The sequence below is a fragment of the Macaca thibetana genome, chromosome 9 (assembly GCF_024542745.1).
Source record: "Macaca thibetana thibetana isolate TM-01 chromosome 9, ASM2454274v1, whole genome shotgun sequence".
Taxonomy (NCBI): Eukaryota; Metazoa; Chordata; class Mammalia; order Primates; family Cercopithecidae; genus Macaca; species Macaca thibetana.
In genome coordinates, this window is record NC_065586.1 from 63,334,242 (window position 1) to 63,360,025 (window position 25,784).

Genomic DNA, 25,784 nt, shown 5'->3' on the forward strand with positions numbered 1-25,784 from the left:
TGCCTGGCATATGTAGGAGCTCAACAGGGTTTGCGGAACTATTATGTGTATGTCTGAAGGAAGGAGGTTGGCAGTGTGCGCAACGTGTGAGGGGAACCCCACTCTCCAAGGTTCCAGTGGCTTTAAAGGTGTCCTCGAGAAAGTAAGAGGGACAGGGGGACACTTGTTTTCCTTCCTTCCTTCCCTCCCTCTCTTTCTTTTTGCTTTAAAGTATGCTGAAAGGACACTTTGAGCCAAATCTGAATGGCTCGGGCAGGGCTGGGGCGTGGGTGCTGGCAGGCGCCGGAGAGGCGACATCTGGCCATGGGAGCATTTGTTTCAAAGTTCGAGGCCGTTCGCTCGGGGTCAAGGTCAGTCGGGCGGGCCGTTCGGAGACCAGCCCCGGCGTTCCAGGACCGTTTCCGGGGCCCGGCCAAGGCGTTGCCGCAGGGTCGGGGGCCAGCGCGAGTGCTGAGTCACGCCCCGTCCGGGAGCGCCTCGGGTCGGTAACTTGGGAAGACTACGAAGCCGGAGCGGAAGCCGGAGCGGGAGCCGGAGCGAGAGCGCGCGGGCGCGGCCGGCAGGTGAGATCGCGCCACCGGGCGGGCTCTCGAGACCCCGGGCGCCCCGGGCGGGACAGGGACCCGGAAGAGGAGTGAGCGGATCAGAGGCCTGGCGCACGCCGTGTCAGGCGTGGGGAGGTCCGCGCAGTTGTGGCGCTGTGAGGAGAGGGATACTCGGCTCAGGCCCGCCCCTCTCCGTCTTCCCCAAAAAATGCAACAGGGAGATTTGCTCCTGGCCGAGGGCAAAGAAAACTCCACCCTCTTCGTTTGGCCCCGAAATTCCTGCTAAGGTTTCCTAAGGAAGATGGGCTTAGGCCGGGAAGGGCAAACTGGGGAAGAGGGAACACGGGGCGAGTGTAACCCGGATCCTGCGAGGACAGTCCGAGGGTCCGCTGGGTAGAAGCTGCCGGTCCGGACAGAAGCAGGTGTGAAAAGAAAGGGAGAAACCTCGGTCTCTAAGAGGAAAGGGATTGGAGTTACCCCAGTGTCCATAGGCTCGGGGGTTTCACTAGGAGGTCTGCCTCTCCCTTCCCGAAGCCCTGGGTGCTGCAGGGACAAAGACCAGAGGTGAGTAAACTAACTGATGGGACACGTGCAGTCGACTGGAACGGAATTAGTGGGCGATATTGGGGCTCTCCTTCCAACACCACCTGATCAACACACCCTGCCTTTCCCTACAGCGGGAGTCTTTTTGACCCTGGAATTTAAGGTGAGGGTGGGGAAGGGTAAGGTCTCTTGGGAGTTGATGATCCTGTAGGAGGACAGGTGTAGGGCAGAGAGTCAGACATAGTTTAGGATGCGACTTCCAGGTTTCCGGACTCTGCGCCTGTGTTCAAAAGCCTGTATCAGGGTCCAGTGTGCATACATGCACCTGCCAGAGAGCCCCGGGATCTCAGATCCCACATGCCCTCACCCCAGCACCTACAGAGGAGTTCTCCAAGGAGCACAGTGTGTCACCAAGAAGGGCACTGAGCCCCAGCCAGGGTAGGGTCTTACTCAGGACTACCCACCCCAGAAATGATGGGCTGGGCAGGCCAGTGGACTCCAGGGCCAGCCTGGCTTTGGCTGGTGGTGAAATGAAGCCAGCATCCAGGTACAGGTGATGGGCAGACCACGGGGACCACGAAGTAACTGGCTTTGAGGAGGATGGACAAGTTGCTTGGCCTAGGTTTTCTGTGGGGGAGTGAATATGACATCCAGATGAATCTGTCTGCCCCAGAGCTGCCCTCTCCTGGGGGTAAAAGGAGGCTGCCTCCCTTCACACTTTGAGTCCCTTTTCAGAAATTGGTCTTTTGGGGGTTCTGTTCTTCAAGTAGTCCCTGAGGGGCTGGCCATAGAGTGTCCCAGGGAGGGAGGCCACCCAACCCTCTCCATCCTGCTCTGTCCCCCAGGTGGAGGAAACCTCCATGGCGCTGTGAGTTGTGCTGTAGTGGCCTTCTCATCCGGGACGGCCACTCTGGGAACGTGGCTCTCCAGAGGTTGATGTTGAAACCTACCCTCTGCATAAGCCATGACGGCTCAAAAAGCATCGTGTTTTATTTGTAATCTTTGTGAAGCAATAGCGAAGCAATTCTGGGATGACATTCTTGCTTTGATCAGAGCCCACACGGTTCCCGCTGTGTGTCTTCTGAGGCACGACCTCTCAACAGCTTTGGCATAAATGTAACTTCCTGGTTTTTCAGTAGTCCTATGGGCTGCTTATTGTGGAAGAATACCCTTGAGATCAGGGTGGATGCTCTTGGCAGAGCAAAACAGGATTGACTGAGCAAATGCTTGTGTAAATCAGATTGTGTATGTGTGTGTCTGTGTGTGTGTGTGTTGTGGGAGGGAGCAAAGGTAAAGTTACTGAGGAGTTCCTGGACAATCAGGGTTTGTTCTGTTCTCTTAGGCCTTCTTTTAAGCTAACTTCCTGAACGTAGACGGACGTAGTTAAGATTGTCTGTGATTCCCACCGGGGCTTTTGTGTTCAGTTCAAAATCAGACGGTGGATTTAGCAGTTCCTCAAAAAGTTAAACTTTGAGTTACCGCATGACCCAGCAATTCCACACCTAAATATTTATACTAAAGAGGATTGAAGACCGGTTCACACAAAAACCTGTACACAAATGTTCATAGTGGTGTTATTCACATAGTCAAAAGGTGGAAACAAGCCAAGTGCCCATCAGCTGATGAGTGAATAAACAAAATGTGGTCTATCATACCCCAACGATGGACTGTTATTCAGCCAGAAAAAGGAATGAAGCACTGATACATGCTACAACTCGGATGAAACTTGGAAACATTATGATCAGTGGAAGATGTCACAAATGAAAAGCCATGTAGTATATAATTCCATCTACATGAATTGTCTAGAATAGACAAATCTGTAGAGACGGAAAGAACAGTAGCTACCCAGGGCTTGGGTAGGTGGGGTACAGGATTTATTTTGGGGGTGATGGAAGTGTTCTGGAATTAGATAGTTGCGATGGTTGCACAACCTGGTGAATACACTAAAACCCATTGAACTTACGTCTCTTTTTTTAAAATTTAAATTAAATTTTTTTTTTTTTTTGAGACAGAATCTTGCTCTGGCGCCCAGGCTGGAGTGCAGTGGCATGATCATGGCTCATTGCAACCTCAACGTCCTAGGCTCAAGTGATCCTCCCACCTCAGCCTCCTGAGTAGCAGGGACTACAGACATGTGCCACCATGCCTGGCTAATTTTTTGTATTTTTTGTAGAGATGGGGTTTCACCATGTTGCCCAGGCTGGTCTTGAACTCCGGAGCTCAAGCACTCTGCCTGCCTTGGCTTCCCAAAGTGTTGGGATTACAGGTGTGAGCAAGCCTACATCTCATTTTTTTTTTTTTTTTTTAAAGATGGGGTCTCGTCTAGGCTGGAGTGCAGTGGTGCAATCATAGCTCACTGTGAGCTTTCATCTTAGGTGGCAAATTGTATATGTGAATTCTATTTTGATTAAAAAAATTAGATGGTGAGAGGTCTGTCTTGTTATTAAAAACTTATTATTTCTGCAAAAATGACATATGCTTGTTTGAAAAAAATTCAAACAATACAAAAGCTTAAGGAAGAAAATAAAAACATCATCTATGACCACTATTAGCATTTTGGTTCAGAGAGCAGGTTTGATGTGTTCAGAATTGAACTTGGGCAAGTTGTTGAACTTTTTTCCAAAACAAAGAGAAAAAACTCACATATTAAATGTGAAGATATGGGTAAAAGTGCAACAAATGCTAACTGCTGTAATCGTTACATGTATATGTGTATACATATTGAGGTGGATGTGTCTTGTTGGACAAAAATGGGATTAGGTTGTACACGCTTCTGTTGCCTTTTTGGGACCGGGCAAACTAATCTGCATTATAAAATATATAGAATAAATGGCTGCTGTGTATTCATTGCTACTGTGTGCCAGGCACCGTGCTAAAACACTTTACATAAATGATCTCATTGAATCTTTTCCACAACTCAAAATGACAGTGACTCACACCTGTAATTCCAGTACTCTGGGAGGCTAAGGCAGGAGGATCCCTTGAGGGGCCAGGAGTTCAAGATCAGCCTAGGCAACTAGCGAGACCCTTATCTCTACAAAAATAAATAAATAAATAAAAAATTAGCCAGCTCAGGAGTTCGAGGTTATAATGAGTTATGATCGTGCCACTGCATTCTGGCCTGGATGATAGAGCAAGACCCTGTCCCTAAGAAAATTAAAAACAAGTAAATAAATAAATAAATATTGCCTGACTTTTTCTCTCTTTTTTTTTTGAGACAGGGTCTCACATTGTTTTCTAGGCTGGAGTGCAGTGGCATGAAGCACTGATACATGCTACAACTCGGATGAACCTTGAAAACATTATGTTTTGTGTCAATCAGATTGTGTATGTGTGTCTTTGTGTATGTGTGTTGTGGGAGGGAGCAAAGGTAAAGTTTGCTGCATCCTCAAACTCCTGGGCTCAAGCAGTCCTCCTGCCTTTGCCTCCCAAAGTGCTAGGATTATAGGCAGGAGCCACCACACCCAGCCCTTGCCTGACTTTTTCATGGACAGACTTTTTGTATAAAAACATCATTCACAGGCTGGGCACGGTGGCTCGCACCTGTAATCCCAAGCACTTTGGAAGGCCGAGGCAGGCCGATCACTTGAGGTCAGGAGTTCGAGACCAGCCTGGCCCACATGGCAAAACCCTGACTCTACTAAAAATACAAAAAACAATTGGCTGGGTATGGTAGCACATGCCTGTAATTCCAGCTACTTGGGAGGCCGAGGCAGGAGAGCTGCTTGAACTCAGGAGGCAGACGTTGCAGTCAGTGAGCCGAAATCCACTGCACTCCAGCCTGGGCGATAGAGTGAGACTCCATCTCAAAAACAAAACAAAACAAAACAAAACATCACTTACCCTTTAAAAATGACTGGCTACACAGTACTGCATTGTATGGGTTTATATTATCCTGTAGTCTCTCATTGGTGGCAGTTTCCATTGATTGATGGAGTGTCACACAGGTGGAGGTTTGCACAGCACTACTGCTATGTTAGAACATGTAACTGGACATCCACTAATTCCATACGTGCATTTTCATCACCGACAGAGTGTGTGGCTGGAAATACAGCTCTGTGGCATAAGCCCTTGCTTTAGGTGTCTGGCCAAGTAGATCATCGTCAGGCAGAGGGGAGTTCACTGTCCTCTGGGGCCAGGCAAGAACCGACACTGGCAGAGCCAAGGAGAGTCAGTGTGTCCAAGAGTATTGGGCAAGGGACTGCCAAAGAGGCAGGGTCAAATCTGCTGGAGAGTCACTGGCCTCCCTATTCCACAAGTAAGGGTGGCAGGGGTCAGTAGAGGAGAGAGAAGAGAGCAGATTGCAGGAGAGACCTCAGGCAGCATGAAGAGGAAAAGTGCCTCCCCTCCCTGGCCGTGCTCTGGCCTGGGTGTCCCCTCAGGCCCCAGACCCTTCACAGGGAACCCCGGAAAAGCAATTTGCCTTCCTTGGGTGAGGCAAGAGTTTCCCCTTTTGGGGAAGCAGGTTGATGATCCTAGGGGGTCAAGGGCTCGGCTCCTTTGATCAATTAATTGCCCCTGAGGTCCACTCTGGGGTCTAGACTTTCCTCCCGGGGAAGAGACCCCATGAAGGGCCTGGGGCGGGCTTGTCTGTCCACCTGGTTGTGAAAGCTGCCCTGGCATGGCAGGCTGTCTGTCTGTGCCAGCCCCTGTCACCTGTCCTCGGAGCCTCCCCACCTTCTGCCGCAGGTACTGTGAACTCTACAGCCCTCCTCCCTTCCTGCCACTGGGCCTCTGGCCCAAGTTGTTTCCTCTGCTAGGAAGGCCTCCTGATCTCGATCTTTTTCAGGGCTCTAGGCTGTCCTTTTTGAGTGTCCCTGGGTGGTCCAGTGTGACCTGACACACAGTAGACTCCCCTATCCCTATACCTGGCAAGCTGCATAGCCCCTCTTAGGGGCCATGCCCAGCTAACTTGGAAGTGGGACTTTCTGGGTGTTTTCTTGACCTCATCCCTGGCTGACAGCCCCGAGGGTAGGACCCGGCACAGAGGGTTCCACGCTGCCAGGGGCTGGTGAAACACACGCCACCCACGGCCTGCCTCATCACTGCCTACATTCTCAGGCCCTGCGCAGCTCCTGGTGTTCACTGTTACCTCTGGCTGAGCCTGTGGGCCCTCCTGGGTCCTGGTCCCTGGGAGACATTCCCTTCTGGCCCAGTTGGCAGATTCGGCCTGAGGTATGCTTGGGATTAGCTCTAGACAACCCTTCTGAGGGCTTAGAGAAGCCAGGGTGGCCCTGCCTGCTGGGGGGCTTGTCTTGGGTCCTAATCACTGCCAGGGCTCAGCTTATTCATCTGTAAAATGGGTATGTTCAAGCCTCCATGCTTTGGGGACCATTTGACCCTTGAGAAACAACTTTAAATCCCCTCCAATCCGTTGTGTCAGTGCCCTCCCTCCGCTATACCGTCCTCCCCCAGGGGAGAAGTTAGGCAGTGGACATTTGAACACCAGTGGGAACAGTGCCCGGAGTTCTAACCAAAAGCTGCCCCATAAGTGTGGGATGATTTGGGGACCGTCTTGGGGAACCACCACCATGTCTTGGAAACCAGTGTGTACGAGGACATCTCGGAATATTATAACTGGTTGGGACTTATAGTCCCTTCCCATTATAGGGGGTAAATTGGGACTTATAGTCCCTTCCCATTATAGGGGGTAAATTGAGGCCCAGAGAGGGAAGGGGTTGTGCCCCAGGCCCGCACAGATGGTCAGGGCAGTGCAGTAGCCTTCCAGCAGCCTGAGGGTCCCAGATGAGCTGGAACACACTTCCTTATGAGGCCGTTCAGTGGCTTGATGTCTATCCTTCAAGGATGACCTCAGAGTCTATATCCTCCTTCGCTGACACCCCCTCCAGTCCCCCTTCCTGAAGCCCACAGCAGCTGTTGAGCCTCTCTGGCTGCTTTCTGTATAGTGTGAGCTTGGTTTCTTTTTCTCAGCATCTCCCCCCAGCAGCCTGGCTTATTTCTGCCTCTCTTTAGGGCTCAGCACAGCCAGGAGGACGGTTGATTGCCTGTGACCTCTCAGGGTCTCAGCTGCAGTCAAGAGTGCCCCTCAGTAGGCTGCGCGGCTCCTCCCACACCAGCAGCCCTCTGCCTGCCTGAGGCCCACACTGCAAGCATCCTTCTTTGGGGTTCTGCTGGGCTGGAGACAAGGCCTTTGGTGCAGCCCCAGGCCAGTCCCTGAGCCCTCCTCTGTCTGGGGCAGACTCTGGGATGCACCAGGTGACCCTGTTTACCAGCCTTCCAGGCTGGCTTGGGGAGCCCAGGCAACTTTGCTGCTGTAGGGGCCAAGGCTGTTGAGTTGGATAGAAGGCATACAAATTTATTCAATGTGTATACACAGGAGCCTTCAGAAGGAAGACCCAACCCCCAAAAGAAGTACAGAAGCTTATATACCATCTTGAGGTCATAAAAAGAAATGGGGATTGGGTGTGGTGGCTCATGCCTGTAATCCCAGCACTTTGGGAGGTTGAGGTGGGCGGGTCACTTGAGCCCAGGAGTTTGAGACCAGCCTGGGCAACAAAGGGAGACCCCATCTCTACCAATATTTATTATTTTTATTGTTTTATTTTTTTGAGATAGGGTCTCACTCTGTGACCCGGGCTGGAGTACAGTGGCACAGTTATGGCTCACTGTAGCCTTGACCTCCCCAGCTCAAGTGACCCTCCCACTTCGGCCTCCCAGTTAGCTGGGACTACAGGTGCACATCACCACGCCTGGCTTTTTTTTTTTTTTTTTTTTGTAGAGACAGAGTCTGTCTATGTTACCCAGGCTGGTCTGGAACTCCTGGGCTCAAAAGACCCTCCTGCCTCAACCTCCCAAAGTGCTGGGATTACAGGCATGAGCTGCTATACCCAGCCCCATCTCTACAAGTAATTAAAAAATTAGCCAGGCATCGTAGCACACAGCTGTGGCCCCTCCTTCCTACTCCATGATCACAGTCCTTAAACCTGGACCTTAAGTTGGTGACCTGTGAGCTGGGCCAAATCTGGTTGCAGTGTTTGTTTGATGCAGTGCTTAAAGAATGTTTTTTGTTGTTCCTTTAGATGTGGCCTATGCTTGCCAGTTCCCCACAGGTGTGCCCACTGTTTCTTGTTATTGCACCCCTTCCCAGCTTCCCACATCATTGACACTGCCCACCTGGTTATTTGACTTTGTAAGGTCTGCCCTCATAAGGGCAGGGACCATATCTGCCTGTTTGACCACAGGATACACAACACAGAGCGTGTCAAAAAGCAGGAGTTCAATTCATATATGTTGTTGAGTGAACATTATTCCCCTCTTCAAAAGTCTTTTTTTTCCTCCTGCCCCACTGCAATCTCTCCCAAAAGTCTTCGATGAACTATATCAAGTGAAAAACAAACGTGCAGAACACTTTATTTAATGGGTGCAAAAAATAATTGTGATTATAGGTGCATAAGCTATCTCTGGAAGGAGTCATCCAAACTTGCTACATAACAGTGGATGCCTCTGGAGAAGGGAACTCGGTATTTGGGGGAAGTGGGATACTCCCTTGTTCCTTCTGAATTTAATTCAAATTTTATAAAGTTGGAGTTTCATTAATCAAAGATTTACCTCATCTAAAAAGGTCAATTCATGATTGAGGCCTCTCTCACTGTGGGCCCTGCCAGCCCTCCCAGCCACCCTGACACTGATGGGCTCTCCTTTTCCTTCCCAGCAGTGCCTGGTTCGAGATGGGGTCCCAGGTGTCGGTGGAATCGGGAGCCCTGCACGTGGTGATTGTGGGTGGGGGCTTTGGCGGGATCGCGGCGGCCAGCCAGCTGCAGGCCCTGAACATCCCCTTCATGCTGGTGGACATGAAGGACTCCTTCCACCACAATGTGGCCGCCCTCCGAGCCTCCGTGGAGACAGGTAACGTGCTCCCATCTGGGGTTGTCTCTGTGAGGGTGGTCTTGTCTCCACTCTGGGGCTTGATTTTAGGGCTGGGGGTGGTTTTCTCATTTAGGGCAAAGTGCCTGCATTCCACTATCAGACAAGTTCTGGAGAAACTCAAGGTCTTTGGTCTTAAGTAGCCACCATAATGAGACCCTAGAAGTAAAAGCTTGAGCTTTTCTGAGGGTCTGAGGCCCAGACTGGCGTTTTAGGAGATAGGGGTACCCCAGGCATACGTATGGCCTGACCCTTTGGTCAAGGGCCCCCCTGTTGGTGTGCAGCTTGTGAAAGGTTCTGAGTCACTCTGGCTTCCCGTGGGCAGCCTAGCTCTGCCCTATGACCTCTTCTGTGTCCCTTCCCCAGGGTTCGCCAAAAAGACATTCATTTCTTACTCGGTGACTTTCAAGGACAACTTCCGGCAGGGGCTGGTGGTGGGGATAGACCTGAAGAACCAGACGGTGCTGCTGCAGGGCGGTGAGGTGAGTAAGGGCCAGCCCGGCTGCCAGCTGGCTCAAGGGCCCACTGCAGGGCCTGGGCGGGATCCTCCAGGGTTAAGAGAGAGCTAGGCTGGGGGCAGTGGCTCATACCTGTCATCTCAGCCCTTTGGGAGACCAAGGCGGGTGGATCACCTGAGGTCAGGAGTTTGAGACCAGCCTGACCAACATGGCAAAACCCTGTCTCTACTGAAAATACAAAAATTAGCTGGGCATGGTGGTGGGCGCATGTAATCTCAGCTACTCAGGAGGCTGAGGCAGGAGAATTGCTTGAATTCGAGAGGCGGAAGTTGCAGTAAGCTGAGATTGCACCACTGCACTCCAGCCTGGGTGACAGTGAGACTCCATCTCAAAAAGAAAAAAAGAAAAGAGAATGCTGTGTGTGAGCCCCAAGCCCTGCCTGGTGCTGGGCAGATAGTGGATTCCTCATAAACAGAGGCTTGACCACAGCAACCACAAGAATATGGTGGCAGATATTTCTTTTGTAATTCCTGCATGCCAGGCCCTGTTTGTAGCCTTTACGTAAATCTCATGAATGTTTTCTGTGCCTCTATGGGGAAGGTGGTATAACCTCATTTTACAGAGAAGCTAAAGGGTTAAATGGCTTGCTTAAGATCCCACAGCTGGTAAGAGACTGACCCAGGATTTGAACCCATGCAATTTTAGCCCAGAGCCCGTGCTCTAAAAGCCAGTGTCCCAGACAACTTCCAGGCTTGGCCAGCCCTCGGCTCTGTCTAGAACAAAAAGTTAGGCACACACATGGTCCCACATCTCCTGGATCGGGATGTCACTGGGGCAGAGATTTCCCTTCACTCATCTGTGTGTTCCCCCACCTCACATGTGCATCATGGAGCGTGGCACACACCTGCCATGACTTGAGCTCCATCGACAAGCTGCCACCAGCTCAGGATAAGTGTCACGTCCAGCCCACCCCCACTTGGTGTTTGAAGCTAAGGGGGCATCGACAAAAGGAAACACAATTCCTTTCCTTGATGAGTATGTGATTTAGTGTGTCCCAGCTCTTCTTGAATTAATGGGGCCAGATAGTTTCCTGGTTGGAGAGATTACTGAGTGTCTCCTAGTCCTGCAGTCTCTGGCCATGCGTTTTAGAACCCTGAAAGATTCCATGAGGGCATCTCGGAGGTTCAGGGGAAAGTGGGGGCTGAGTGGAGTCCAGGCCCTCCAGCCCCTCCCATTGGAGCAGCTCTGTTTTTGTCAATTTTATATATTTAGGCTCCAAACAAGATTTCCTTCTCTGGCCGGGCGCGGTGGCTCAAGCCTGTAATCCCAGCACTTTGGGAGGCCGAGATGGGCGGATCACGAGGTCAGGAGATCGAGACCATCCTGGCTAACACAGTGAAACCCCGTCTCTATTAAGAAATACAAAAAACTAGCCGGGCGAGGTGGCGGGCGCCTGTAGTCCCAGCTACTCGGGAGGCTGAGGCCGGAGAATGGCGTAAACCCGGGAGGCGGAGCTTGCAGTGAGCTGAGATCCGGCCACTGCACTCCAGCCTGGGCGACAGAGCGAGACTCCGTCTCAAAAAAAAAAAAAAGATTTCCTTTTCTTTGTTTAAAATTTTTTTTTTTTTTTTTTTTTTTTTTTGAGACGGAGTCTCGCGCTGTGTCACCCAGGCTGGAGTGCAGTGGCGCGATCTCGGCTCACTGCAAGCTCCGCCTCCCAGGTTCACGCCATTCTCCTGCCTCAGCCTCCGAGTAGCTGGGACTACAGGCGCCCGCCACCACGCCCGGCTAGTTTTTTGTATTTTTAGTAGAGACGGGGTTTCACCATGTTAGCCAGGATGGTCTCGATCTCCTGACCTCGTGATCCACCCGCCTCGGCCTCCCAAAGTGCTGGGATTACAGGCTTGAGCCACCGCGCCCGGCCTAAAATTTTTTTTAATTAAAAAAAATTTTTTTTATTGTTTTTGAGACAGAGTTTCGCTCTTGTTGCCCAGGCTGGAGTGCAATGGCATGGTCTTGGCTCACTGCAGTCTCTGCCTCCTGGGTTCAAGCGATCCTCCCGCCCCAGCCGCCTGAGGAGTTGGGATTATAGGCGCGTGGCACCATGCCCAGCTAATTTTTGTATTTTTAGTAGAGACAGGATTTTGCTATGTTGATCAGGTTGGTCTCAAACTCCTGACCTCAGGTGATCTGCCTGCCTTGACCTTCCAAATGCTAGGATTACAGACGTGAGCCACCGCACCCAGCCTAAAATTTTTTTTTATTTTTAATTAAAAAAAATTAAATTATTTATTATTTATTTTATTATTTATTTTTAATTTAAAAATTAAATTAAGCTGGGGTCTCGCTATGTTGTTCAGTGCAGTGGCTGTTCACAGGTGTGATCCTGCTACTGATCAGTCTTTCTTTCCTTTCCTTTTCTTCCTGGCGGAGGCAGGAGGAGGGTTCTTCTAAAACATCCGGGAGGTTCTGCGCTAACTCCCTCGGGCAGTGTCCGATCCTGCAACCCTGCCTCCTGCCACTGGGCTGCCCCTTCCACTGCCATGCTGGGTGGCTCCCGTTGCCCCTGAGTTCTCCATGCAGGAGGTAAACTCTGCTTCCTTAGGTCTTTCCCCAGGTTCTAGTGCCATCCCTTCGGCTAACCAGTGTGGTGGTTTCACTCGGTCCCATGGGGGCTGCCTCGGGTGCCTAGAGAGGCCTCTGCCTGGTTTGTCCCAGCTGGCAGGCCAGGAGTAGGATGCAGAGGCCTAGGCCTGCCCTGCCCTGCCCTACCCTCATCTTTTGTTTTGGTCTGTCTCAGGCCCTGCCCTTCTCTCATCTTATCCTGGCCACGGGCAGCACTGGGCCCTTCCCGGGCAAGTTTAATGAGGTTTCCAGCCAGCAGGCCGCTATCCAGGCCTATGAGGACATGGTGAGGCAGGTGAGCTGTGCACTGAAGGCATGGGGCAGGGCAGGCAGATGGGAGGACAGCTGTGGGGATGCCTAAGCCTGCAGCTGGGAGGCCATGGGGGTGTTCAGAGCTGCTGGCTGTAGCCATAGAGTTGGAGAGTCACTAGGAAGAGACTTTCCTGGGAAGAGACCTTGAACTTGCTGCTAGAGCCAGGATGTGGGCACCCCAGACCTGCTCATGTTGCCCTTGGTATGTCTCTTACTTGCCTCTCCTGGGGCTTCTCATGGGTGCCCTCCGCTCCTGTTTTCACAAGGCTCTTTGTTGTGTAGAGCAGGCTTAGATCCACGATCTCAGGCAGTTTCCACAGCAATTCTGCGAGGTGGGTGGGAGGAAGCACATTTGGACCCAAAATGTGGAAAGGGTTCTCTGCCCTCCTTTGGCCCAGGGAGCCACACCACAGGCTGAACCAGCAGACAGGGGTGGATGCGTAGATGTGTTTCATATGTCCCTGTTTCACGTGTCCTCTTCTCCAGGTCCAGCGCTCACGGTTCATCGTGGTGGTGGGAGGAGGCTCGGCTGGAGTGGAGATGGCAGCAGAGATTAAAACAGAATATCCTGAGAAAGAGGTGGGCCGGGCTGCCTTGCCTTGGAACTCTAAGTGGTTGGCTTTTCTCTGCATTATCTTAGGAACATCAGGAATTCGCTCAGGGCAGAGAAGTCTGGAGCTCTATTCACATAAACTGAGAGTGTGTATTTCTGCCAAGGTGCGATTCTCTAGGGGATTTTTCCTGCAGAGCTGGGATCCTGCAGCACCTGACCTTACAGAGCTGCTCAGGGTGTGTCTTCTCTCAAGGAAAGATCCTGCCCTCTGCTCCAACCTGGAGGATCAAGCCCAGGGGCGATACCTTGCAAAAGCCGAACTTCTGTGTCACCTTCAGAATTCAGGCCTTTGTGATATAAATGTATATTTGATTGCCTCTTGCTGACAACCAGCTTAGACAAAGACACCTTCAGTTGTTGCTTTGGTCTCTGCCTGATACGGTAGCCCCTGCTCTGAGCAGCCCCATGGTGGTGGGGAGCCTGCAGCACAGCCCCGCTCTGCCCACACTGGGGAATGACTGTACAGCACTGCCTTCTACCCATGGGTGGGAACAGGGAGGGGACATCAGCCTGCCCTGTTGCTTTCTCATGCTCAACGGACAGAGATCCTACCTGACAACCTAGTGAGAAAGGGGAAATCCTGGCACCCTGTCCACGCTTGGCAAGGGCTGAGTGATAATCGTCATTACAGGTCCTCTAGGCGAGAGCTGGCTGGCAGTTGAAGCCAGATGGGCTTCTGAGAGCCACGTGGGGCCTGTGAATGGATCTTTTTTCCTCAGGGAAAGGCAGATTGGTTTTGAAAAGAAAAATCCATAGAGGATACTTTAATTATATGGCTGTTCTCTGACAAATTGTTGGAAATTATGATGAGTGATTGATATAGTTACAATTCATTCATTTTGATTTATGAGGGTTCTATAGGGAAAAACCAAACTGTTTTTCTCTCTACTCACTGCACACTTCTGGGATGAGATCTGTGGGTTTTTTTCCCCCACTGACCAATTCTCTGACAACAGCTGGGTGTCCTACAGTTCAATTCAATTCTGACACTACCTGGCGTTAGCGCAGACCCCACAGGTCAAGGGCTCAGTCCCACGATCCTGCCCCAACTTCAGACATCAGTTGCAAGCCCCAACTTACCCACGCTCTGTCCCACTTGGCTACAAGACAGAGATTCTCATGACTCTCTCCTTGGGTTAAATAATTTGCTAGAGCAGCTGAAGGAAGCCAGGGAGACAGTTTACTTGCTGTTGCTGATTGATGACGAAGGATGTTTTAAAGGATAAAAATGAACATTTAGATGAAGAGGCACATAAGGCATAGTCTAGAAGGGTCCTGAGCACAGGGGCTTCTGTCCCCATGGAGTTGGGGTACACCACTCTCCTGGCATGTGGACATGTTCACCAACCTAGAAGCTCTCTGGACCCTGTACTTTAGGGATTTTTATGGAGGGTTCATCAGGTAGGCAAGGGTGATTATGACCTCAATCTCCAGCCCCTCTCTCGTCCCTGGAGCTGAAAGTTCCAGACTTCTAAGCTGGCTTGGTCTCTGGTGACCAGCGATCATCCAGGAGCCCATCAGGAGTAGCTGCATTAGAACAAAAGATGCTCCCATCACCCAGGAACATCCAAGGAGTTGGGAGCTCTGTGTCAGACCCTCCCATCACTCAGGACATTACAAAGATCTCAGGAGCTCTGTATCAAGAACTGGCATCGAGGACCAAATATTAGAACAAATGATTCTCTCTTAGTACCCCAGTTTACAAGGGTTTTAAGAGCTCTGCATCAGGAACTGGGGGCAGAGACCAATACATACCTTTCTTCTTTGTTTCTTTTTATTTTGAGACGGAGTCTAGCTCTGTCAACCAGACTGGAGTGCACTGGCACGATCTCGGCTCACTGCAAGCTCTGCCTCCTGGGTTCATGCCATTCTCCTGCCTCAGCCTCCCCAGTAGCTAGGACTACAGGTGCCCACCACCACGCCTGGCTAATTTTTCTTTTTTTTTTTTTAAGTAGAGATGGGGTTTCACCATGTTAGCCAGGATGGTCTCTATCTCCTGACCTCATGATCTGCCCACCTCAGCCTCCCAAAGTGCTGGGATTACAGGCGTGAGCCACGGCGCCCGGCCGTCATTTCTTCTTATTTCACAGGGGTCAGACCAGTCTGAAGTAGTAAAAAAGTTCAAGTAACTCAGTAAAATATCCACATGTTTAGGGTTAGTAGACTAAGGGTAGTAGCAGCCACCCTTTATTAAGGACTTAATATGTTCTGAGTTACATGCTTTATATATGTATTTTTGCTCATCATTACACAATTCCTATGAGTGGGACTGTTTGTGCCCATGTTAGGGAGCCTTTGGGAGGTGTCCAAGCGAGTATCAGAGATGGGATTTCAACCCAGGCAATTTGATGTCAAAGCCCAGGCTTTGAACATGATTACAACATGAGGTGCCCGGGACACCTCCCTGTGTTGTCCCAGACAGCAAGTAGACGTGCCTGGAAGCGCTAATTTTAAACCAGCTTTAATGTTGACATCAGCCTGATTGACTATTGGAATGTCCATGGCTTGTATAATTATAAGTGCCCAAGGATGCTTGAAGATAATTTTCCAGGTGGCCCTAGGTGAGGTGTAAGTTGTAATGTGTTGCCATATTGGTAGTCCTCTGGCCTGGGTGGGTACTGAAAGAGTCCTAGTCTAGAACATGTGGGCTTAAGCCCAGCTCACCACTAATTGGTTCTGGCACTGGACAGATTACTTCTCTGGGGCTTCAGTTTCCTCATCTGTAACCTGGAGGTACGAGTGGAGGTGGACATTCGTGCAATGTTTGTGTTTGAAGACTCGGGGGCTCCTTCTCAAGCCCTGTGGTCGTTTTGTCCGCAGGTCACTCTCATTCACTCCCAAGTGGCCCTAGCTGACAAGGAGCTCCTGCCCTCCGTCCGGCAGGAAGTGAAGGAGATCCTCCTCCGGAAGGGCGTGCAGCTGCTGCTGAGTACGTGCACCGTCACCTCCCTCCCTGCCCCGCCCCGCCCCGGCCTGGTGAGATGTGGCTTGGAGGCTTGGTCACTGCCTCCAACAGGAGGGCGGCTATAGTCCACCCCAGGCTCTCTCTTTTCCACTGTGTCCTGGGGTGGAGCATGAAGCGCTCAGAAGCTGTCGTGAGCATCAAAGCCCATCTGAGTCTTGTCCAGCTGGAAGTTGTGCCCGTCCCTGGGCAGGGAAGAGGGCCTGGTACTTACGGGATTTCCATGTCCTGGTTATTGCTTTGGATGCAGTGCAGATGGTGGGATGCCTGTCTGCTGAATTTTTCTTAAGTGCATCTGAAGGATTTGCCCTGAATATGATGTCTCTGTGGTCGAGGGAATAGGTTTATCAGTTTATGTTTTGAGAGTTGTGAGGAGTGTGGCCTTCTTGTAGAGCAGGGCACAAGACCCACCCAGCATATGCTGGACAGAGGGGTTCTCTTCCAGTGCTGTGGCCCCTACACTTCACTGCACGAGGCCCCAGCCTCTTCTTTTTTTGGGAGGGTGAGGCATCTGCCCTGTGAAGGGCCCGCGTGGCTGCCTCAGCCTCCTTTTGGTCACTGTCACTTTAGGCAGTGAGTGTAGTGAGCTGGCTTCTCTTTCTCTGGCTTTCCCCTTTGTCGTGGTGCACTTGGAGCGCTTGTCCTGCCTAGTTAGGATGGCGTGGCTGGCATTTAGAGAGGCGTGTCTGAGGTCTTCCGCTTTTCTGAGAACTTCTTGGGAAACAGCCTCGCTTCCCTTCAGGAAGTCCTCCAGGGGCTTCTTGGAACTTTTCTCCAGCTGGACCCCTTGGGGCCAGATGTCCAGATCAGCTTTGTGGGCCATAGAGTGGACTGAGGGAGGGGCATGGTGGGAAGACGGGGTACAGCCATTGCCCAGTTGGGCCCCAGAGGTCCAGGCCCTCCCCAGGATCAGCCTTGGCTTGGGGCCCAGGCTTGATGGGGTCCCCCCTTTCACCAGCCTCCTGGTCATGAACCCCCTTCTAGGTGAGCGGGTGAGCAATCTGGAGGAGCTGCCTCTCAATGAGTATCGAGAGTACATCAAAGTGCAGACGGACAAAGGCACAGAGGTGGCCACCAACCTGGTGATTCTCTGCACCGGCATCAAGATCAACAACTCCGCCTACCGCAACGCGTTTGGTGAGCAGGTGCCCGGCCGGGCTTCCCCCGTGCCTCCTTGCTCTTCAGCACTCTCTGAATGCCCTGCAGTGCTTGCCCCCAGGAGTCCACACCTTGCTGCCTTCCCCCTTTCTTCCCAACAGCTCAGACTTTAAATTCAGTGAGGGTCCACCCTTGCTGAGCTCTCCTCAGCTGTGACAATGGTTGGGTTCCAGGTGGCCAAGGTGACCAGAATCTTCTGAAATTAGGGCCGCCCCCTAGTGGTAAGAGATGGGAACAGGCGTCAAAGAGATGAGAAAGGTTGTTTTCTTTCTTTCTTCCTTACCTGGTGACAGAAGAAATTCAGGGTCAGGCATTCCTCTCTCCTGAGGTGTGCTGCTGCCCCCAAACCCAGATCCAAACATTTGGACTCTTGAGCTTGGATTGACTGGGGAGTGGGGTTGGTAACATGGCCTGGTTTCTTAAAGCTTGGTATTTGGGTATTTAGCTGGCTGGAGGTGGCAGAGGTGGACTGATGTGTGTTCAAGCCTTCATTTTTGAGCAGGAAACTCAGTGGCCAGGCCTGCTGGTTGCTTTGTGTCCTCAAGTCCCTGTCATTTACTCCCGAATGCCCTTTCCTGACAAGGAGCTCCTGCCTTTTGTCCAGCAGGAAGTAATGATCCAATCCCAGGAAAAGGAAGCCAGTCCAGGCTGTGTGTAGCGTGGGATTGAGGGCTTATAATGGACAGAGATCCCAGAATTTAATACCTAATTGTCCTAATGTTGTATTTTCAAATACAAGTTTTTAAAAGTCCCTTTAAAAAAGCAGTTTGTCATATATTAAAGCTCTGCATTTATTTTTAATGTTCCAGTTTTGTTTTTTATTTTTATTTTTTTGAGACAGACTCTTGCTCTGTCATCCAGGCTGGAGTGCAGTGGCGTGATCTTGGCTCACTGCAACCCCCACCTCCTGGGTTCTAGCGACTCTCGTGCCTCAGCCTCCCCAGTATCTGGGATTACAGCTGTATGCCACTAAGCCCGGCTAATTTTTCTATTTTTGGTAGAGATGGGTTTCACCATGTTGGCCAGACTGGTCTTGAGCTCCTGGCCTCAAGTGATCTGCTCGCCCCAGCCTCCCAAAGAGTTGGGATTACAGGCGTGAGCTACCACGCCTGGCCTGCATTTATTTTTAAAATCTCACGTTCAAAAGTAAATTCAAGACTCAGCTAATCACTGTAACTTGTAGAGAGTTATGTACATTTCTAAAAGGAGGCCTGTTGGTATTTTGACCCATTTCCACCCTGGCATCAGCAACTTTGCCTCTGCAGGAAGAGTTGTGAGGGGGAGACTTCAGTGGGGAGTAAGTTAGGTGGGAGGGTGGCCTCTAGAGCAGGCACCTCCAGGGGCTGGTCAGAGGGTGGTCTGACCAGCGTCTAGAGCTCTCCCTCACCTCCTCGTAGTGGCCACTTAACACAGCAGCTCAGTGTCTTGGTTTCGGTGTCATTTCTTCTGGCAGAGAGCAGACTGGCCAGCAGTGGTGCTCTGAGAGTGAATGAGCACCTCCAGGTGGAGGGCCACAGCAATGTCTACGCCATTGGTGACTGTGCCGACGTGAGGACGCCCAAGATGGCCTATCTTGCTGGCCTTCACGCCAACATCGCCGTGGCCAACATCGTCAACTCCGTGAAGCAGCGGCCTCTCCAGGCCTACAAGCCAGGTAAGAGAGGCCCCGTGCGCTTTGCAGTTTTAAGAGAGTTTGGGGTTAAACGTGGGGAAGCTTTTTTCGGCTATCAGATACCTGGCCACTAGAACAAACTCTCCAAGCTGGTGATGGAAACATCCCCCTAGAGCTCTTTAAAAATAGGCCGGGCGCAGTGGGTTTACACCTGTAAACCCAGCACTTTGGGAGGCCGAGGCGGACAGATCACCTGAGGTCAGTCACCTATCTCTACTAAAAATACAAAATTAGCCAGGCGTGGTGGTGCACGCCTGTAATCCCAGCTACTCGGGAGGCTGAGGCAGGAGAATCGCTAGAACAAGGGAGGGGGAGGTTGCGGGGAGCAAAGATTGCACCATTGCACTCTGGCCTGGGCAACAAAGCGAAACCCTGTCAAAAAAAAAAAAAAAAAAAAAAATCAGGGCCTCACTCACCTTCCTAAAGGGATTTCACATTTTCTGGCCCTGAGTCCAAAGGCCTTGGGAAGGATCAGCACTCTGGGAGTTGCAGCCCCAGGAGGTTCAGTGAGGTTCTGGTTGTTTCTGTGTCTCTGCTTGCAGGTGCACTGACGTTCCTCCTGTCCATGGGGAGAAATGACGGCGTGGGCCAAATCAGTGGCTTTTATGTGGGCCGGCTCATGGTTCGGCTGACCAAGAGCCGGGACCTGTTTGTCTCTACAAGCTGGAAAACCATGAGGCAGTCTCCACCCTGATGGAAAGGCCGGGTGGGAGATGAGCTACCGCAGCAGGTGGGCGTACGGACTGCTTGGCGCATGGCACCCACCTGGCAAGTGCTAGAACGAATGCTGTTCTTCTGGAATAAGATGCCAATGATGTGGTGGCCAGAAATGCAACTTGTATAAAACAAAAATGGGAGAGAGAGAGGCATTAAACAAATACCCCCTTAGAGGATTCTTTTTGGGTTTCGAAGGTGTGCTTGCCGCGGTGCTGGCTGAGCGGCTCATGCGTGCTGGCTGTATGGTGCTGGGGAGGCCACGGCCAGCCCTCCCTCTGCACCTGGCTCCTCTGGGATGTGCATGCCTGTGCATGTGTTTGTGGTCATGACCTGTGTCATTTAGAGCTCTCAGAGGAGGGCAGAGAGCTGGGCTCTGGTGGCTAGTGTCTGTCTGTGAGCGCAGGAAGGAGAGCTGCACATTGAGAACAAAGAAGGGACCTGAGGTGGAGAGACGCCCTGCACCCCAAATTTCTGCCATCTCATGGTTGGGGAACCCATACATTCTGCAACAACCAGGGACTTCACAGGAGCCCTGTTTTCAATCCCCTAACTGGTGCATAATCCCTGTACTCCTTAAGCCTTATGGCCTTCCTACATTTCCACTTTATTTATTTTTGAGACAGAGTCTCGCCCTGTCATCCAGGCTGGAGTGCAGTGGCACGATCTCAGCTCGCTGCAACCTACATCTCCCGGGTTCACGTGATTCTCTTGCCTTAGCCTCCCAAGTAGCTGGGACTACAGGCGCGTGCCAACATGCCCGGCTAATTTTTTTTTTTTTTTTTAAGTAGAGACGGGGTTTCACCTTGTTGGCCAGGCTGGTCTCGAACACCTGACCTCAGATGATCCATTCATCTTGACCTCCTGAAGTGCTGGGATTCCAGGCATGAGCCACTGCGGCCAGCACATTTCCAGTTTTAGATCGTAACTCCATACCGTAGGCTACATTTAAGAAGAGCTAGATAAAATTTCCCTTCTGGTTACCCCATCCTGACAGAGTGCATTTTTACATGGCTAGCAGGGGTTGAGACTGTAGCCTGGCCTGCCAGCCACTGGAGGTATTTAAGGAAGGGCAGATAATGTGACTCTCTGCGGGGTGCCATCTGCTTACCCATTAGCGAGCAGAGGGGGTTTCTGCGGGTGACCCCCAGCATATTTCTAGGTCACTCACGGGCAGATTTGTAAGTGACAAAACTCCAGCTGATCTGGGGATGGGGAGACGGCCCCCCGAGGGACTTTGTGGTTTTGTGCTTCTGGTTTCCTGGCCAACCCCAGGGTCACTTGTCCCGAGGCCCAGCTGGGCACTAATGTCTGCCACCGACTATGTTATGGTGTATAAATGACTCCTCTATTTGAGAGAGATCTTCCAATCCGGAGGAGCCCCTCTTGTACCGCCTGGGTTCAAGCTGCATAGCAGAAGTGGTTGATGAGTTCATCTGAAGAAATTCAGGCCCCACCTCCCCACCCTGCCCCTCCCTGCACCCTTTTGATGGTGGCCCCTGGGTACTTGGGCAGAGTCCTTGGGACACCAGCCTCTCTGGGGTTCTCAGGCCATCCCGTTGGGGCTGTTGCCCAGGCCTCAGTGAGTCGTGTGCCTCTCTTGGAGGATGGCTGTTCCCCTGGCGGCTTCATCCAAGGATCTGTCTTCATGGACCACGAAGGGAAGCCCACCTTTCTGGAGGCAGGACCTTCGGCCCGAGAAACACAGGCCCTGGTGCTATCTGACCTGGGGCCCAGTGAGGTGGGAATCCCAGTGTGTGAGTGACAGGCCTTGTTCTGTTGACTTACAATATTCTAGAAGGACCTACGTGTGGGGACACCGTTTTCCAAACTGAGGAAAATGTTGCAATAAAAGAATATGTTGTAAGAAAGACACTGGATCTTTTATTTTTTTCCTTTCATTTTCTTTTTCTTTAAAAAACAAAATGAAACAAAAAAAAAAAAGCCTGAAGCAAAACCTTTTTAGGAGTAGTTACAGGTATTACAGGGGTGGGGGCGGGGGGCACTAAAATAAAAGAGAAAAGCACCAGTGAGATGTCTCCCATTTTCTCCTCTCCGCCACGGAACACGCATACCAACAGAGCCCAGGTCGCTTTTTGCCCTCTTCCCTTAGAAAAAGGAGGAACAGAAGATTTAAGAATTTTGAAAGGATTTTTTCTTGTATGAGTGTGTGTAAAAGTCGATGCTATAAATCTAAAACGAGGTCTGTTTTTTTAGAAAAGTTCTAAAACAACAGGAGGAAAACACATGGAAAGAAACCCCGCGCGGAGACCTGCTTCCTTACAGATGGAGGCTCTTTTGGAGGACAGTGTGAAGGGCAGAGGGCTCCCTGCGCCGGCAGGACCTGCCCGGCCGCCCTCTACTCCCCCGCCGTCACCCCTCCTCTCTCCTTTTAAAAAGCAAAACCCACTCTTGGGACTCGGGTGGTCCGCTGATCCCTGCTGGAAAGTGCAGCGGCTACTTGGTGTCGAGCTTGGCCATCTCCTGCACGTAGATGCCGATGCTCTCGCTGTCGAAGAGCAGGAAATACACGTTCTTCAGCGAGGATGCGCTCGAGTCATCAAAGTGGGCTGAGATGGCTTTGAGGGTCACCTGGGCTGCGGTCTGTTTGGGAAAGCAGTTTCTGTGCCAAAGCAAAAGAAGAGCTGGTGTCATTTTGGTCCCTGAGAGCCATGGGAGCATGAAGTACCTTTGTTTTTACTGGGTGGGGCCTCGCTGTGCGCAGGGCTAGTCCGTGCATGATCTCCTTTGACCCTAGCCAAAGGGACAGCCTGGGGGTGGCAGGTGGGGCATGTTGCCCCCACTTTATAGGTGTCACACTGACTTGGAGAGGCACAATGATTTAATTTAATTTAATTAATTAGTTTTGAGATGGAGTCTCTCTGTCGCCCAGGCTGGAGTGCAACCTCCACTTCCTGGGTTCAAGTGATTCTCCTGCCTCAGCCTCCCGAGCAGCTGAGTAGTGCGCACCACCATGCCTGGCTAATTTTTGTATTTTCAGCAGAGATGGGGTTTCACCATGTTGGCCAGGCTGGCCTTGAATTCCTGACCTTGAATTCCTGAGTTTGGGAATTCAGGAATGTAGGAGGCCTGCCTTGGCCTCCCAAAGTGCTGGGATTACAGGTGTGAGCCACGGTGCCCGGCCAAGCATAGTGATTTTAGTCAAGGTCATAGGGTTGGCCAAGTGAAGAGTGCCCTGTGTTTTATTTTTTATTATAATTTTTTAAAATTAGTTTTTGTTCCAGAGTCAAAGTCTTGCTCCATCGCTCAGGCTAGAGTGCAGTGGTGTGATCATAGCTCACTGCAGCTTCGAACCTCTGAGCGCAAGCAATCTGCCTCCTGCCTCAGCCTCCTAAGTAGCTGGGACTATAGGCATGTGCCTATAAAAAATTGTTTTTGTTTGTTTTTAATTTTTTGTAGAGACGGGTCTTGTTATGTTACCCAGGCTGGTCTCGAACTCCTGGCCTCAAGTGATGCTCCTGCCTCAGCCTCCCAAAGCTTTTGGATTTACAGGCGTGAGCCACCATGCCGGCTCCCTGTATCTGAGTCTATGTCATCTGACCAAGTCAAGCTTGGCTTTAAAAATGCTAGCCATTCAGCATTAAAAATACCTGGTCTTCAAAAAAGCAAACAGAAGTTTTATTAGCTCCCTCCAAACTGGTTTGTATGCTAACCCGATTGCTTAGTAAAGGGCAAAAATATATGCTCCAAACCTGTCTTCATAGTCCTTTTTTCTGCACGTATTATTTCATAGGCACAGGTCCATGTAATTTCAGCATTGTGACTCTGGGCATGGCAGGGTTGATGAAAGTTTGTTAAAGGCCCCAGGTTCCAGGGAGCTACTGATAGTGCCATCCACCAGACTGGGCCACAGCACCAGGTTCCAGGGGCACAGCCAGAGTGGTCATTAGGGGTCAGCGACAGAGACCCCTGGAGCAGGTCCAGGAGGGGCCTGTTAATAGTGATTCTTCCCATTCGCATGTATTCCAGCACAGAACAGCACTGCATGGTCTCACCGATGAGAGAATGCATCTCACAGCATCTCTGGGCCTGGACTGCTGAGACTCGATGCTGCTTGCCTAGGTTGAGACATGATTACAGCAGGAACCTAGGTCTCATGATTTTCCTCTTGGGCTTCCCAGGACACAGCTATAAACCATAGCTATATTATAAAGGGCAGCTCTCAAGATGAGAGGGTGTTCAAAATTAAAGCAATAGATTGGCTAGGGGCATGAAGGGAGAGGATATGTTGTGTGTGAGAGCAGATATCCTCATTACGTATCTGAAACAATGCCCAGCTGGGATCTGTGACAATCTAGTCATTGCCCAACCTCCTTTTCAGCAATCACTCGGGGACGGATTTTCACTTCTCTGGGTGTATTCGTCAAAGCCTCGAACTCCTGGCTCTGCAGTCTCCCAGAGCAGCAACGGAATTCCCTGGGGATTCTGGAGACAGAGGTTGGAGATGGGCGGCCTGAGATTCTGCATTCTGACATCGGTCACTGCTGCCTGTCTATGGACCACACTTTGAGTAGCAAGGCCTTTGAGCCTCGTGTTTTCTCATCATGTGTCCTGGACATGGACAGCTGGTGGGAATATGGACTTTGAACCTGGAAGGCTCTCAAAAAATAACACACCAGCCGGCCTGTGCCTGCCGATCCCGCCCTGGGCTGCCTTCCTCCTGGGGCTTTAACATCAAGGAGGCAGTGGGGCTGGCCCCAGCCGGGAAAGACCTACTGCCTACGAGCCAGTGGGCCCACTTCCCTGTGGGTTCTGAAGGATGAAAACTGGGTTTCTTGCCCCATCACCTGGTCAGCATACTTGGCTGTGCTGGCAGCCCTCGGTAACACCCAGATCAGATGTAAGTGGAGGAGCAGTTGATTTCCAGGGAAAAGGCCGGAAGAATCAGCTCAGGGGAACTGCATCTTACCTGCCGCTGGGGAAAGGCGGGAACGCGACGGACTTTAGCTTCTTGTCCTCCGCCGCTGACAGGCAGTTTTTGATGGTCTCTTCAAGCTGTTCTTCACATTTGTCGGAGCCCCACTGAGGGATGTGACAGTGGATGACAAATTTGGCTGCGAGTCCACTGGATTGGCTGACGGCAGCTGGGACATAGGAGAGAAAATGCCGCGGGTTATTTCCTGAGGTTTCCTAGGTTATAGCCTAACCTCATCAGGTATCTGTTAGATCTGGAGATAAGGCAGTGATAGAGACGCTGGCCGGCCAGCATCCTGTGCTCCTGACGCAGACTGTGTTTAACAGAGAGCTGGGTTGGATGGCTTTGCACAGTTAGCACAAGCTTTGGGTAGAAGCATTTAATGCTTCTCTGACGCGTCATTTTCATATGGTCTGCCAAGTAGTCCCTGGGTTGGGCTACATCCTCACAATGTTCCTAGTTAAAGGGACACGTCAGATCCTCTCTGATGGCTGTGGTAGGTAAAGTAATGGCATCCCAAAACATCCACATCCTACTCCCTGGAACCTGTACATGACAAAAGGGATTTGCCGATGTGATTAAGTTAAGGCTCTTGAGATGGGGAGATGATCCTGGACTGTCTGGTGAGCCTGGGCCTGACAAGAGGGAGGTAAGAAGGTCAAAGGCAGGAGGAGGCCGTGTGATGAAGGAGCCAGAGAATGGAGCGAAGCAGCCAGGAGCCAGAGAATGGAGTGATGCCCCAGGAGCCAAGGAATGTTGCAGCTTAGAAGCTGGAAAAGGCAAGGAAGGGATCCTTCCCTGAGCCTCCAGAAGGAACCAGCCCTGCCAACACCTGGATCTTAGCCTCTTAAAACTCATTGTGGACTTCTAGCCTCTAGTACTGTAAGAAGATAAATTTGTGTTGTTTGAAGCCACAAACTTAGTGGTAATTTGTTACAGTAGCCACAGGAAATGAATACAGTGGCTTTTTTTTTTTTTAATTTTTAGTTTTTTGAGACAGTCTTTACTGTTGCCCAGGCTGGAGTGCAGTGGTGCAATCTCAGCTCACTGCAAGCTCCACCTCCTGGGTTCAAGTGATTCTAGTGCCTCAGCCTCTCAAGTAGCTGGGATTACAGGCATGTGCTAATTTTTAAAATTTTTTTGTAGAGATGAGGTTCTGCTATGTTGCCCAGACTAGTCTTGAACTCCAGTGCTCAAGTGATCCTCCTGCCTCAGGCACCCAAAGTGCTGGGATTACAGGTGTGAGCCACCACACCTGGCCTACTGTGGCTTTTAAAAAATAGCCATGCCTGGGCCCCACCCCCAGAGGTCCTAACTCAGTAGGTCTGGTGCAGGGCCTATGCTTACATGATTTTAGGACCT

General features: G+C 51.1%; 2 protein-coding genes across 6 annotated transcripts in view; one reads left to right on the forward strand and one right to left on the reverse strand.

Moving 5' to 3' along the window:
• The first annotated feature begins 263 nt into the window (after positions 1–263).
• AIFM2 (apoptosis inducing factor mitochondria associated 2) lies at positions 264–21,802 on the forward strand. 5 transcript variants are annotated; one of them, XM_050803641.1, is made up of 10 exons: positions 264–563; positions 8,764–8,954; positions 9,339–9,454; positions 12,231–12,350; positions 12,854–12,946; positions 15,801–15,909; positions 16,927–17,079; positions 18,554–18,754; positions 19,315–19,502; positions 21,704–21,802. In XM_050803641.1, exons 2-9 carry the CDS (start codon positions 8,777–8,779, stop codon positions 19,464–19,466), a joined length of 1,122 nt encoding a protein of 373 aa, XP_050659598.1. In that variant the 5' UTR covers positions 264–563; positions 8,764–8,776; the 3' UTR covers positions 19,467–19,502; positions 21,704–21,802. The 5 variants fall into 5 exon arrangements, with proteins under 5 accessions (XP_050659598.1, XP_050659594.1, XP_050659595.1 ...); XM_050803637.1 differs by lacking the exon at positions 21,704–21,802 and having other exon boundaries at positions 19,315–19,666; XM_050803638.1 differs by lacking the exon at positions 21,704–21,802 and having other exon boundaries at positions 385–563; positions 8,761–8,954; positions 19,315–19,666.
• The window catches only part of LOC126962516 (core histone macro-H2A.2), a 61,006-nt gene continuing 56,572 nt past the window's right edge, over positions 21,351–25,784 (reverse strand). The window contains exons 8-9 of the mRNA XM_050803642.1: positions 24,417–24,591; positions 21,351–22,109 (exon numbers count right to left, since the gene is read on the reverse strand). Of these exons, the coding sequence (XP_050659599.1) occupies positions 21,944–22,109; positions 24,417–24,591 (341 nt within the window). The 3' untranslated portion in view covers positions 21,351–21,943. The remainder of the gene's footprint in view (positions 22,110–24,416; positions 24,592–25,784) is intronic.

Coding starts and splice junctions, on each gene's coding strand:
- AIFM2 (XM_050803641.1), top strand. CDS start 8,777: ATGGGGTCCCAGGTGTCGGTGGAATCGGGAGCCCTGCACGTGGTGATT. Junction 8,955..9,338: donor CCGAGCCTCCGTGGAGACAG/GTAACGTGCTCC, acceptor TCCCTTCCCCAG/GGTTCGCCAAAAAGACATTC. Junction 18,755..19,314: donor TCTCCAGGCCTACAAGCCAG/GTAAGAGAGGCC, acceptor CTCTGCTTGCAG/GTGCACTGACGTTCCTCCTG.